General features: G+C 42.9%; 1 protein-coding gene across 1 annotated transcript in view; it reads left to right on the top strand.

Annotated features, from left to right (window-relative positions):
• Positions 1–9,025, top strand: part of zmat4a (zinc finger, matrin-type 4a) — a 153,180-nt gene extending 144,155 nt beyond the window's left edge. The window contains exon 7 of the mRNA XM_064971270.1: positions 6,444–9,025. Coding sequence (XP_064827342.1) covers positions 6,444–6,471 — 28 coding nt within the window. The 3' untranslated portion in view covers positions 6,472–9,025. The remainder of the gene's footprint in view (positions 1–6,443) is intronic.
• Positions 9,026–15,727: the final 6,702 nt, after the last annotated feature.

Here is a 15,727-nt window from a genome sequence, read left to right as displayed (position 1 = left end):
GATCTATGACGGGGAAAGTAGCTTTCGCAGAGAACAAACAACCCCAAGTTATAACAGACTAATATTAGTATTCTTTACAGTCTCAGCTTGGCATTATTAACATCAGTCAAGGCCATCATTCTCAATATAAAGGTAATGTCAAGCAGACATATAGAACTGTAGGATGTGTGAAAGGCAGTTATGTGTGTTTGTACATGAAAGGTCAATTTTTTTCTCTAGGAAACTTCAATTTCAGCCTTCTATTTATGGGGCGACATGAAAATACAGTATCATAGACTTTGATGGATTAATTGAGAGGCACCCTTACTCTGTCCCCCCACTCTCTTTCTCTCTCTCTCCCCCTCTTACTGCTGCCCCCAACCCTCCCTCCCTCCCTCCCTCCCTCCCAATTCAATTTAAGGGGCTTTATTGGCATGTCAAACATATGTTTACATTGCCAAAGCAAGTGAAATAGATAATAAACAAAAAAAATGAACAGTAAGCATTACACTCACTCTCTCTCCCCCCTCTCTTACTGCTGCCCCAACCCCTTCTCCCACTCTCTCTCTCTCTCTCCCCCCTCTCTCTCTCTTGCATGACAGTCAGTCAGTGGAGGATTGCCCAGAGAGGAACACATCCCCATGAGACACAATGATGCGTGCCACAAATCCCCAAACACTTAGAGTCACATTGTCAGACTGAAAGACCTGCTCCTCAAATCCTTCACGCACACATTCAAAAGAGCTGTAGCAGCAACACATGCATATTTACAGTGACTTCAGAAAGTATTCATACCCCTTGACGTATTCCACATTTTTTGTGTTACAGACTGATTTAGAAAAAAATCTCACCCATCTACACACAATACCCCATAATGACAAATTGGTTTTTAGAAATGTTTGTGCACATTTATTGAAAATGAAGTACAGACATAGTACAGCAATCTTCAAGTCTTTCCACAGATTGTCAATGGGATTCAAGTCTGGGCTTTGGCTGGGCCACTCAAGGACTTTCACATTATTGTTCTGAATCCATTCCAGAGTTGCTTTGGCTGTATGCTTGGGGTCACTGTCCTGTTGGAACGTAAGTATTTGTCCCAGTCTAAGGTAGTTTGCACTCTGAAGCAGGTTCATTCATCAATGATTTGCCTCTATATGGCTCCATTCATTGTTCCCTGTATGCTTTCCAGTCTCCCAGTCCTTGCCGCTAAAAAGCAACCAATTTAGCATGTTGCTATCACCACCATGCTTCATGGTAGGGATAGTGTCCAGACATAGTGCTTTGCATTTTGGCCAAAGGTTTCAGTTTTAGTCTCATCAGACCACAGAATGTTTGTGCCTTATGCTCTGAGTCTTTCAGGTGCCTTTTTGAAAACTCAAGGCCCAGATTGGTGTAGTTCTGTAGAGACTGTTGTCCTTCTGGTAGGCTCATCCAGTTCAGCCAAGGAACTCTGTAGTTCTGTCGGAGTGGTCATTGGGTTCTTGATTACCTCCCTGACCAAGGTCTTTCTTGACCAGTTGCTCAGTTTGGTCTGCCAGCTCTAGGCAGAGTCTCGGTAGTACCATATTTTTTCAATTTCCCAATGATGGAGACAACTGTGTTCTTGGAAATTTTAAACACTCTAGAAATTGGTTCTTACCCTTCCCCAGATATATGGTTCATCACAATTCTATCTCGCGATCTACGGACAGTTCCTTGGACTTCATGATATACCTTCTAGTCTGACATGCACTGTCAACTGTGGGACCTAATATAGACAGGCGTGTTTCTTTCTAAATCCTGTCCGAACAATTGAGTTGGCCACAGGTGGATTCATATCAAGTTGTAGTGACATCTTAAGGATGACCAATGGAAATTGGATGCACCTGAGCTCAATTTGGAGTGTCATAGCAAAGTGGTGTGAATACTTTAAATTAGATATTTCCGTATTTAATTTGAAATACATTTGCTAACATTTCTAAAACCAAGTTTTTGCTTCGTCATTTCAAGGTATTGTCTGTAGATGGCAAAAGAACCACAACAATTTCATCCATTTTAAATGCAGGCTGTAACGCAACAACATGTGGAATAAGTGAAGGGGTATGAATACTTCCTGAAGGCACCGTGTAAGCTTGCATGTGTCTTCAAAGCGGAAACGCTCCTTAATCAGGATTGACATTCCATCTCATTAAAATGCAAGAGCATTTCAGTCTGTTTAAAGGTTTATAGGCTAGGGATGGGAATCTGCTGGTTGCAGGCATTAGACATCATTGCAGAAATATTTTGAGACTGACAGTGCAACTGCAGAGTATTTGCAGAACTGATAAAATAGGGTGAGAGAAAATATGAGCAGTAGGTTATTTATTTGGACCGGGGCAGACAACAGACCCTGTCTCAATGGCAGCATAAACGACCATATGGACAGTCCTGGAGAGAACACTTTACCAACATAAATCTGGCAACCGTATCGAACTGCTGCTTAGCAGCTGCAGAAATGCCTGGAGGGGTGGCAGAGGCAATTGATGGCTGTCTGAGGATGAGGCTGCTGACTGCTTCCAGCACTGGGAAGTAGAGTAGTGACTTTGGGTTTGTTTTTTATGAAGGTGTTGGAATGCTAAAATATTGAACTACAATGCATTGTGTGCCGGAGCAGAAAACAGCTTGAGCGCCAGCGGGAAGAGGAAGAGGAGGAGGAGGAGGAGGAGGGGAGGTTATTTCCAAACCTATCTTTCTCCAGTGATCATCCCCTGTGTGATGGCTTCATGATTTATAATCATGCTCAGTGGGGGCTCCGCTGAGGCCCTCTCGCTTGGCACTGCCCGGTGTTGGTGAGATGCACCGATTAGAAGCTCAGTGGAGGGAGGTTTAGAAACTGCTTTACAGCTCTGTAAAAGTTAGATATCAACGAGCAGGCGGGGGCAGCTTGAGGGCATACCATCAAACAGGAGAGATTGAAGTACAAAGCATGAAAGAGGCAAAGCCACAGAGACATTCAACAGTCCAAACGGCGGCCACTCGACTCTTATGATTCAGCCTCATTTCCTCATTGACTTCCTAATTAATTCCCAATGCACACGGAGAAGGAGATAGCTAGGGGCCCAGTATTTGCTGCAGAATAGACACATGGTCTATCCCAAATGAGATCGGTCTATACCAGCTCACCTGCTAATCCTAGCTGACATTCTTTCTCTCCACGCTTTACCATAAATTGACCAGAGGGGAAACACGTTAAGAACGTGTGTGTGATGTTCAATGCAGACATCTTATGGGTCTACCATCTAAAAGGGAGGATATGGAATATTTATTTTACAGCATTTAGTATGATGTAACTTGCCGGTGTACTGTACAAATCTGGAGGACTGATGCAGTTTTGTAGACTAAAATTGTTTTGGACGGGCAACTTGTTCTTCTATATAGCAACAAAACCAGGAGTATCATAAGCTGCAACATAGTAAGAAGAAGGGAGGCATTTTATCACGGGGGGGAATTAACTTCAAAGGGACTGAGAATGTCCATGTGAAATATAGGCATGAAGATAAATAATGCATGGTTAATGCCTCCACCAGAGTAATGTGCTGACAGAATTTGTCACACACTTTATGAATACATAAGTTGTGTGTTCGCCACCACGCGGTTAAGGTCACTGCGCTCAGATGGTGTGGTTTCTGTTTGCCATTGCACCCAGCGAAACTATGTAACTTGCACTCGCTTCACGGTAAATTCCTTATGAGGCAGTTTGCCTTGAGAGGGAAAATAGGGGAGGCTTGATATTGCTCCTGGAAAATGTAATTTTCCTGTTTCTGACTGATTTGAAGGATGTGGTAGTGGAGAGGGGGTTAAGATCAAATGGAGGGCTGGAAGCTGTGCAGATAGTCTCACTGCGCTCCTAAAAGCTTTTCCTGCTGTCAGTTTTGGGAGGATGCATCTTTAAAAGCTGTCATTCTGATGGAGAGGACAGCAGTCAGCAGCAGCTCCATCAGCAGGAGGCTTAGACACACTATGTGGGTTTTTTTGGAGGGCGGCAGGTGACTCTATAGTAGGTGTTGCCACTAACAACACAGGACCCTTTTCAGACCCATCACAGAGTGGCCTTTCTTGGCTGGGCTTCTGTCAACGACTTACAGAACTGTGATCAAATCAGCTGAAATATGTTTTCATCTAAAATGTCAGAATGGTTCATGGATATGGTTGTCTCCTACGGGGACTGTATAGTTTTACATTGAGACTTGGTTGGATTGTTTTCTTTTGATTTACTCAGCTGGTTACTGTTTACTTCTATCTCTGAGACCCATCTGCTTTTAGGCTATCAGTACACTATCCGTTGTCTAATTATTGTACTCTGTAATTATGTAGTTAATTAGACCAATTGAACTATGCTCCATTAGTACTGAGTCCAAAGCGAAGAGAAACTATAATATCTGAACATTGGTTGAAAAATAAATATGTACCTGCACATTGTTTGATGCACACATTGTTTATTGAGTGCAACGTTGGGTTTCATACCAAAAACAAACACATTTAACTCTCTGGATGTGTATCCACTGTGTTTGAACTGAACAGCAAGTTCAAATTTCTCATGTGACATCATTTAGCCTACAAAATCACGGCTGCATGTTTTCACTTGTGGAATTATGAAAAACTGATCCGGAATATGTTGTAGTTTGTCAGGTTTTAAAGTGATGTAAAATAGGTGGATGAGCCGCATTCATACGAGTGAAAGGCTCCGTCGATCAAGAGAACCTCTCTAATGAAAATAAAATGCGACGTACGCCTGGCCTTTGAGTGGAATACATTCAGATCTGCTGGCGTGCTGAGAATATGTTCATTTTCCTCTGTTTGGTGAACTTTTGTCTGTCTCCAAAGAGAGACCTTTCAATGCTGCTTTATTTCTCACCTCTCATCCGTTTCAATCCCCCACCTCCCCTCTGCTTGTATTATTGTGTGTGTGTGTGTGTGTGTGTGTGTGTGTGTGTGTGTGTGTGTGTGTGTGTGTGTGTGTGTGTGTGTGTGTGTGTGTGTGTGTGTGTGTGTGTGTGTGTGTGTGTGTGTGTGTGTGCGCGCGCGCGCCTGTGTCTGCACGTGCCTGTGTCTACATCTGCTCTGCATGCCGGTGTTCGGGTACATGCACTTGTGTGTGTGAGGGAGCTGATGTGTGTGGGTGCTTCAGTGTGCGTGTGTGGACTAAGGCCTATGCAGGTCTGATACATTAGCCTTTTATGGTGGAATTATTCCGAACTAATGTGACTGGATGGGGCCGGCTCTACTGCTGCTGCTCTAGTCCTCTAGAGAATCATTCAGCAGGATGTTCATTTTACACGGCACACTGTTTACTCCCTCTGCTACGTTTACCTGGAGTCAACATAGAGACCCCTAAATGCAAGTCAGGGAATCGATTATTTGAACAAATAATGCTTGCACATTAACTACTGTGTAACCTACAGTGCAAGAGCCAATGAGGGTTAAGAAAACTGTTTTAGAAACTGTTTTAGTAATCTATTGGCTCAAAATTAGCAATAGGTTACACCTGCACATTAACTACTGTTCCCATAAATGACACACCTAACTGTGTATCGTTCTCTGTATATTACCTTGGTGGAATCTAATCTACATCTACACACACACACCAAAAGTGTCCAAAACATCATCAGACCTTCACTGCATTAACGACGGCAGTTACAGCGCGTGTGCTTATGTTATGTTAGTAAATAGCCATGTTTTGGCACTCTCACAGCCACGGTGCAACACACACACTCCTTTTTTCTTCTGTAAGATTATCTATAGCACATCTGACTATTAGATGTGAATTGGTTGTCATGTTTTGAGAACAGTCATCCCTGTATTAAGTGAGGGGACCGTCAGTATAATATATCCAAGACCGGGAGAGAACTGGGAGAGGCGTCTCCGACAGGTGACAAACCATTAGAAAAGACCTTCAGTCGATGTGGCGATGTCCTGGACATGCTATAAAACCTGGATTTCCGCACCTCTTCAATCACAACAGAAAGGGGATTAGATGTTGGCCACTCTAAGTGTCATTATCAAGCTCCGGGTGCTTTGTTGAGCACATGACAAACTAGAGCATAAAGTCATGCGGTACGTGAAGTATAGGAGACAGAAATGAGAAAGCGTAGCGAGGAAGGTTTTATGTTCAGTCCAGAGAAGCCAAGGCTGTTTAGACCTCCTTATACTTTAACTGCCCTCTTCTCCTGGTTGTTCTGTAGATGGTCTCCTTATCGTTGATATTTTATTATCGATCTTATCAGGATCATTTCATCTTCACCACTGGTTTATTTCATTGGTTGAGATATATTTGACTTTTTACCTTTGCATAACAATAACATCTCTCTCCCTCCTCTCTCTCACTCCCTCTCTCTCTCCCACCCGCTCTCTTTCTCTCCCCCTCTCTCTATCCCCACTCTTTCTGTCCTCTCTCTCTCTCTCTCTCTCTCTCTCTCTCTATCTCTCTCTCGTTCTTTCTCTTGCAGCCTGAAGAATCAGATATGTGTCCAGTGAATCTTGAAGAACAAAACAAACCACTTGATTGATGTCAGACAAGCTGTGTTCAGCTTGCCCCAATTTTTCTGCCTCTGCCCTGCTTTCTCTCTCTACCACACAAACATACACACACACACACACACACACACACACACACACACACACACACACACACACACACACACACACACACACGCACTATCTTTGTCTCTCTCCATTGCCCTGCGAGCATAAAATAGGAGAGCAAGTTTTTTTTTTTAAATGCTTCAGCTCCACAGCATCTGTCTCACCTGTCAACTTAAGGCTTCTGCAGAACTCTTGTCATTTTGGCCATGTGATAATCAACATTCCACAGATTCTGCATTTCACACCAACAGATTCTCAGTACTTTTAAAGACGATGGTCGACGAGAATAAATGTGGATCCAGCAAAGGGACAGTCCCCTCAATGCATGAAGAAATGAACGACCTGCAACTTCATGCTAACTATGCTTTTGCTTTAGTTGTAAGTGGTTAGAGAGAGGAAGACTCTCAATGGCATTTTGGCTTGAGTAATAAAGTGTTTTTTGTAATTTATTTACCTGAAATAGAATATGTATAAGAGAACTGATATATAAGTAGTGTATTGTTTTTTAAATCTTATTTATGAGTAATTTATTTTATTTTTAAAATGTATTTTGCCCTCAGACTGTTTTTTTCCCCTTAGAATAATATAATAATATAATAATGTTTGGGTCTATGCTATATATTCCCATCTAATCTCACAGTAACATAATATCCCTGGTGGACAAGTTGGCAATAATAATGACAGTTTGTACAATGTCATTGAACATAATGGCATGGTGCACAAGATGCTTTATATATAATACAGTAAAAGGTTTTCATAATGTTTACAATTTGAATCTGAACAGATTCATCTGCAGCTCTAGTAGTCCTAAATAGGGGGATCTACAGGTAACTGCCAAAATAAAGGAAACACAATAAGGTATATTGAAAGCAGGTGTATTGAAAGCAGATGCTTCCAAACAGATGTGGTTCATTGATTAATTAAGCAATTAAAATCCCGTCATGCTTAGGGTCATAATATAAAATGCCTAGTTGCCCATTATTTTGGACTAATTAACCCACGAACCACAGTGACTTTGAAAGAGGGGTCTCAAAGGAGCATAGGGGGTTTAAAGGTGTGTGTGTGTGCGTGTGTCAGTCACCAGATCTCAACCCAATTGAACACGTATGGGAGATTTTGGAATTTCTCATGGAGTTGTAGAATCTATGCCAAGGCACATTAAAGCTGTTCTGGCAGCTCGTGGTGGCCCAACACCCCATTAAAACACTATGTTGGTGTTTCCTTTATTTTGGCAGTTACCTGTACGTTGTCAGTGTTCCAGGTATAAACATGTGTTCTCTGTTCCTCCATGCGGTTTGAGCTTCAAATGTGGTCTTCGTCTCAGGGAGGTCCCATTGATTACTATTGTCCAGATTTATGATTCAGATTCATGATTCAACAAAACTGTTCAAAAGATGTGTTCACTGAATTCATTCCAATAGAGCCTTTTAGAATGTGTTAGTATTACAGCCAATTACAGTCGATTTGAATCAAACCATGTTATTCTGTAATGGTGTAAAACATTGCTGTTATGATGATGATGATGATGTCTTATTCAGAAATTGAGAGTATTTAAAAAGCAATCCAACTTTAATATACAACCTTATCTCAACCTTCTGTAGCAACTCTTTCATTCTAATAGTTATAAGAACATTAAAGCTATGTTATGACAGTGGTTGGTGTTGCGATACATTTTACATAACCAGAGTTTGGTGGTTGAAGAGAACTACGAAGCAGGTGTTCTAGTTTGAATTTCTATTTGTTCTTACTGTTGTAGATGAAGCAGTTTATTTGTAATTGGGAAAGCAGATGTATCTGTATACAGATATAAGAGTTACTTATTATCCTGCCAGTACAGTGCAGTCGGTGTCTGTCGACAGCAAAAACGTGTTTGATCAATAGCCTTGATAAATGTGTTAAAGGGGATTTTTGTGTGCTAATTTATAAATAACTGTTCTGTTTGTTTTGAAATGAGCAATGTCTGGAATTGTTAAACCAATTGAAACCAACCCTTCTCCTACCTTTTTAATTTGTTTTCGAAGACTTCAGCCATTTTGGATTTACTGCTTACACGTAAAAAAAACACACCTAAGCATTTTCATGCATCTTAGAGAGATGAACTGAACACCAACTGAAGCTGGCTCAACTCAGAGCCATCCGCCTTGTGAGATGCCACAGGCAAAAAAAATACAATAATGTATAATAAAAAGTGTTTTTAATATTACAAACAACTTAAGATGTGCATGAATGATTTACTAATTAATGAAACAATCCTTCTCAGATCCACTGAATTTCTTTGCTCAGACCAAGTCATAACGTTGCATTCTGCCCAACTTTGCATTGGATCTGGTGTCTCTCCCTCGATCTCCAGAGGAACTCCACGTCTCATACACCCCTACTCCCTTTGTGCTCTCTCTAGGTTATGTACTCTACGGTGTCTGAAAAACAATAAAAGACACTTGCAACTAAACTATACCACCTGTCCAGTCGTGTTGCTTTGTTCTGTCTTATGTTTTCCTCCGAGCTGGCATTCTCATCCCCAAAGTCAACATGCCCAATTTCTCAATGAAATTGTTCCTTTGAGTCCTGGTCAAGATACAAAGATTTCCAGACTATTTCTGTTCTCCATGTCTTCCCCTGCTATCTTTCCATATACAGTACCAGACAAAAGTTTGGACACACCTAATCATTCAAGGGTTTTTCTTTACTTTAGAAAATAACCTTGTAGAATAATAGTGAAGACGTCAAAACTTTGAAATAACACAAGTGGAATCAAGTAGTAACCAAAAATGGGTTAAACAAATCAAAATAGATTTTAGATTCTTCAAAGTAGCCACCCTTGGCCTTGATGACAGCTTTGCAAACTCTTGGCATTCTCTCAACCAGCTTTACCTGGACTGCATTTCCAACAGTCTCGAAGGAGTTCCCACATATGCTGAGCACTTGTTGAGGTCAGGTGATTGTGGAGGCCAGGTAATCTGATAAAGCACTCCACCACTCTCCTTCTTGGTCAAAAAGCCCTTACACAACCTGGAGGTGTGTTGGGTCATTGTCCTGTTGAAAATAAATTATATTCCCACTAATCTCAAACCAGATGGGATGGCGTATCGCTGCAGAATTATGTGATAGCCATGCTTGTTAAGTGTGCCTAGAATTCTACATAAATCACGGACAGAGTCACCAGCAAAGCAGCCCCACACGATCACACCTCCTCCTCCATGCTTCACGATGGGAACTACACATGCAGAGATCATCCGTTAACCTACTCTGTGTCTCACAAAGACAAGGAGGATGGAACCAAAAATCTCTAATTTGGACTCATCAAAACCAAAAGACGAATTTCCACCGGTCTAATTTCCATTGCATGTGTTTCTTGGCCCTAGCAAGTCTCTTCTCTTATTGGTGCAATCCAACAATGAAGGCCTGATTCATACAGTCTCCTATGAACAGTTGATGTTGAGATGTGTCTGTTATTTGAACTCGGTGAAGCATTTATTTGGGCTGCAATTTCTGAGGCTGCGAACTCTAATGAACTTATACTATGCAGCAGAGGTAACTCTGGGTCTTCCTTTCCTGTGGCGGTCCTCATGATAGACAGTTTCATCATATTGCTTGATGTTTTTTGACCTAATTGACTGACCTCCATGTCTTAAAGTAATGATGTACTGTCATTTCTCTTTGCTTATTTGAGCTGTTCTTGCCATAATATGGACTTGGTCTTTTACCAAATAGGGCTATCTTCTGTATACCACCCCTACCGTGTCACAACACAACTGATTGGCTCAAACTCATTAAGAACGAAAGGAATTCCACAAATTAACTTTTAACAAGGCACACTTGTTAATTGAATTGCATTCTAGGTGACTACCTCATGAAGCTGGTTGAGAGAATGCCAAGAGTGTGCAAAGCCGTCATCAAGGCAAAGGGTGGCTACTTTGAAGAATCTCAAATATAACATATATTTGGATTGTTTAACACTCTTTTAGTTCCAAACATTCCAGATGATTCCACATGTGTTATTTCATAGTTTTGATGTCTTCACTATTATTCTACAATGTAGAAAATAGTACAAAATAAAGAACAACCCTTGAAAGAGTAGGTGTGTCCAAACCTTTGACTGGTACTGTATGTATTGGGAGAATTAACAGTGGGCAATAAGAATTACTACCGATCACATGTTTTTCATAGAGTAAGATACTTCTGTATAGAGGTTGTTGCATTCTACAAGGGAAATGTAATATTTTCGCCAATAACCAAAAATATAACAGTATTTATACAATGACATGAGTAACACTTGTTTCCCATCACCTGTAGAATCTCTAGAATCTCAATTGCCTCTGCTGAAATATCAGATGCCAAGCAACCTGGCTGTGTAAACTCTCAGGTTGTATATTTGACATTATATTTGTAATACCACAGATATATTTATCTGCTGTATGGTCTGCATAGAAACCTTTACACAACCATTGTGCAACGTCTCCACAATGGTTGTGTAAAAAAAGACTTTGTATCACAACCATTTTTCCAAATGCTACCATCTAGAGCTGAGCAGAGACTTCTGTATGTCTGACTGAGTGAGCAGTTCAGATAAGCCATTTCTCTATCTGCCGTTCCCCTTGATTGAAGTCAATCAGCTACAGCAGTGTTTTCCGACCCTGGTCCTCGTGTACCCCCAACAACACACATTTTAATTGTAGCCCTGGACAAACATACCTCATTCAACTCATTGGAGGGCTTGATGATTAGTTGACAATTTGATCAGGTGTGCTTGTCCAGGGTTACAATCTCTGCACTGTTGGGGGTCCTCAAGGACCAGGTTCGGGAATCACTGCACTACAGTGCCTTCAGAAAGTATTAATATGCCTTGACTTATACCACAAAATGTATGAAATATTTTTTCTCTCTCACCCACCTACACACAATACCCCATAATGACAAAGGGAAAACATGTTTTTAGAAATGTTTGTCAATGTATTAAAAATGAAATACAGAGATATTGGATTTACACAAGTATTCACACCCCTTAGTCAATACTTTGTAGAAGCATCTTTGGCTGCAATTACAGCTGTGAGTTTTCGTGGGTACATCTCTAAGAGCTTTCCACACCTGGATTGTGTAACCTTTGCCCATTTTTCTTTTCACATTCCTTCAAGCTCTGTCAAATTGGTTGTTGATAATTTCTAGACAACCAATTTCAGGTCTTGCCATAGATGTTCATATACTGGAGATTTAAGTAAAAACTGTTACTTAGCCCTTCAGGAACATTCACTGTTTTCTTGGTAAGCAACTCCAGTGGCGATTTGGCCTTGTGTTTTAGTTTTTTTGTCCTGCTGAAAAGTGAATTCATCTCCCATTATCTGGTGGAAAGCAGACTGAAACTAGGAACAGATTAAGATCTTGGCTGTGCTTAGCTCCATTCCGATTACAAGCATACACATAACATGATGCACCCACCACTATGCTTGAAAATATGTAGAGTGGTACTCAGTAATGTGTTATATTGGATTTGCCCCAAACATAACAATTTGTATTCAGGGAAAAAAGTGTATTGCTTTGCCACATTTTCTGCAATATATATACTTTAGTGCCTTGTTACAAACAGGATGCATGTTTTTGTATATTTGTATTCAGTACAGGCTTCCTTCTTTTCACTCTGTCATTTAGGTTAGTATTCTGGAGTAACTACAATGTTGTTGATCCATCCTCAGTTTTCTCCTTTCACAGACAATACAGTTCTGTAACTGTTTAATAAAGTCACCATTGGCCTCATAGTGAAATCCCTGAGCGGTTTCCTTCCTCTCTGGCAACTGAGTTAGGAAGGACTTCTCTATCTTTGTAGTGACTGGGTGTATTTATACACCAGTGTAATGGATAACCTCACCATGCTCAAAGGTATATTCAATGTCAGCTTTTTTTTACCCATGTACCAATAGGTGCCCTTCTTTGTGGTTGAATTTGTGTTTGAAATTCAACTGAGGGACCTTACAGATACAGTAATTGTATATGTAGGGTATAGAGATGAGGTAGTCTGTCACAATAATTTTTTATCCTAATGTTCTAACTGAACTATTGTATAGCTTTGACCAATTCCCCCTAGGTTGTAAAGCTATGGTGTCAGGATTTGGCCAGGGTTGTTCCGGGTTTTGGTCACTAGATGCCCGATTGTGCTTTTTGACCTTATGTTTTTTCCCTTGATTCCCATTATTATTTGCACCTGTGCCTCGTTTCCCCTGATTGTATTTAAACCCTTAGTTTCCCTCAGTTCTGTGCTCTGTGTTTGTATGTTAGCACCCAGCCTAGTGTTCTGTGTATTCTTGTCGATTCCGGTGGACGGTCTTGTGGAATTCTGTTTTTGTTTTTTGAGTATCTCTTGAGGCTTTTTTTGTGCTATACCTACCACCTTTTGGATTTGCCATTTTGTATTGAAGGACTTCTCCTTTTTACTTTATTAAATACACCGTCTTAAGTACTGCTGTGTCTGCCTCATCTTCTGGGTTCTGCTGACTATTCGTGGCTCAGTTGGTTAAGTGACTGTTTCTCACTCAGGAGACCCAGGTTCTTAACCAGGTCCTGACAGAAACACAGAGCCAAAAATGACCAGATTCCTCACGCAGTTAACTGGCACCTCCTCAGATTCACGTACCCATGGCAGTTAACCCCCTGGCTGAACCTCGTCTTCCACCTCCCCAACGGTTCTCAGGTGATCCAAGTGCTTGTAAAGGGTTTCTCACCCAATGTTCTCTCTCCTTTGAGCTACAACCCTCGTCGTTTCCCACCGACCGGTCTAAGATCGCTTATATCATCACCCTGCTGTCGGAAAAAGCCCTGGCCTGGGCTACTGCTGTGTGGGATGCCCATAGTTCCTGCTGTGCCAGCTACTCTGCCTTTGCTGAGGAATTCAAACGAGTGTTTCAAGGCCCAAGCAGTGGTTCTGACTCAGCCAAACAGCTCCTGACTCTCCACCAAGGTTGGCGCAGCGTGACGGACTATGCCATCCAGTTCCGCACGGTGGCAGCAGCGAGTGGTTGGAACAACGAGGCGCTCACGGTGTGCTTTCTGAAAGGCCTTTCCGACACTATCCAAGATGAACTGGCCACTCGGGAACCACCGGACAATCTCGAGTCCCTGATCAAGTTGGCCTCACGCATTGACCAGCGTCTGAGAGAGAGAGAACTCAACCGTAGATCTCTAGCTCCTATCAGTCCCAAGTCCCCACCTTTATCCTCGCTGGCTCCATCGGAACCCATGCAGATTGGACGCATCTCCCAGTCTGAGAGAGACCGCCGGATGAGGGAGCGACGCTGTCTATATTGCGGCAAACCGGGCCATTTCCGTTCCACGTGTCCCGGGCTCCAGGGAAACGCTCTGTCCCGTACAGACCGGGGGAACCGGGAAACATAACCTCCTCCCATCCGTCCAACTCCCGTCTGCTCATTCCAGTCACCCTCTCCTGGGACAACCACAGCTTCACCTTCAAGCCTTGGTAGACTCTGGAGCCGCAGGTAACTTCATGGATGGTGTCTGGGCGAAGGAGAATGGCGTTCCCTCTGAACCTCTAAGTGAACCCATGAGGGTCACTACATTGGATGGAAGCCCTTTGGGATCTGGACTTGTCACTCATGTCACTACCTCCTTGCGACTTTCAGTTTCACAACACCAGGAATTGATGAACTTTCATTTGATCTCCTGTTCCGAGTTCCCTCTCGTCCTTGGATACCCCTGGCTTCACAGCCATAACCCTCACATCGACTGGTCTGTGGGCACTATCAAGCAGTGGGGTCCTACGTGCCAAGCTACTTGTATTTTCCAGAATTCCCGAGTTCTACTCCCGAGTCTTTAGAATCCATCGACCTGACCCGAGTTCCCGAGTGTTACCATGACCTCAAACTGGTGTTTAGACAGAGGGCCACCATGCTACCACCCCATAGACCTTACGATTGCCCCATCGACCTGTTTCCGGGCACTTGCCCCCCAGGGGTCGGATCTTTTCCCTATCTCCACCCGAACGAGCTGCTATGGATACCTACATCAGGACGCTCTGGAAGCAGGCCTCATGCGTCCATCCACCTCCCGGCGGGAGCAGGGTTTTTTCTTTGTGGCCAAGAAAGACGGTGGATTACGTCCTTGCATCGACTACCGGGGACTCAATGCCATAACCGTCCGTAACCGTTACCCGCTACCCCTTATGGCCACAGCCTTGAGCTGCTCCAGGAAGCAGTTGTTTTCACTAAGCTTGACCTGCGGAACGCATACCATCTTGTGCGGATCAGACCTGGTGACGAGTGGAAGACTGCTTTCAACACGCCTACTGGTCACTATGAATACTTTGTGATGCCCTTCGGCCTGACCAACGCCCCAGCGGTGTTCCAAGCGCTCATAAACGATGTGCTTAGGGATATGCTTAACATATTTGTGTTTGTTTACTTGGATGACATCCTCATCTTTTCGAGCTCCCTTCAAGAACACACTAAGCATGTCAGACAAGTACTCAAACGCCTCCTGGACAGCCATCTGTACGTTAAGCCGGAAAAATGTGAATTCCATTCATCCAGTACAATTCCTGGGATTTGTAGTGGAACCCGGTCGAGTCCAAATGGACCCCAGGAAGGTAGGGGCGGTAGCGGATTGGCCCACCCCAAATCCGTTAAGGAAGTTCAGCGTTTCCTGGGCTTCACAAACCTTTACCGCAAGTTCATCAAGAACTTCAGCTTGGTGGCAGCTCCTCTCTCAGCTTTAACCAAGGGTGGCAATGCAAGGTTTTTGTGGGGAAGAGAAGCTGGACGGCCTTCCAAGGACTCAAGCAGCGGGTTCTCTCTGCTCCCATCCTGATACTACCGACTACGGATGAACCATTTGTGGTGGAGGTAGACGCATCAGAGGTTGGTGTTGGAGCTGTCCTGTCTCAGAGGGGTGAAGACAAGAAGCTTCATCCGTGCGCTTTCTTCTCACACCGGCTTACCCCGACTGAGAGGAACTACGATGTGGGGGATCGTGAACTCCTAGCGGTTAAGATGGCATTGAAGGAATGGAGACACTGGCTCGAGGGGGCTTCTGTACGGACCACAAAAATCTGGAGTATATCCAGCAGGCGAAGCGGTTGAACTCTAGACAAGCTAGATGGTCTCTTTTCTTCAATCGATTCCAGTTTATCCTCACCTATCGGCCCGGG

This window comes from Oncorhynchus masou, chromosome 1, assembly GCF_036934945.1.
Source record: "Oncorhynchus masou masou isolate Uvic2021 chromosome 1, UVic_Omas_1.1, whole genome shotgun sequence".
In the NCBI taxonomy this organism is placed as follows: domain Eukaryota; kingdom Metazoa; phylum Chordata; class Actinopteri; order Salmoniformes; family Salmonidae; genus Oncorhynchus; species Oncorhynchus masou.
The sequence above is the reverse complement of the archived record's forward strand: the minus strand, read 5'-3'. Positions and strand labels throughout refer to the sequence as shown.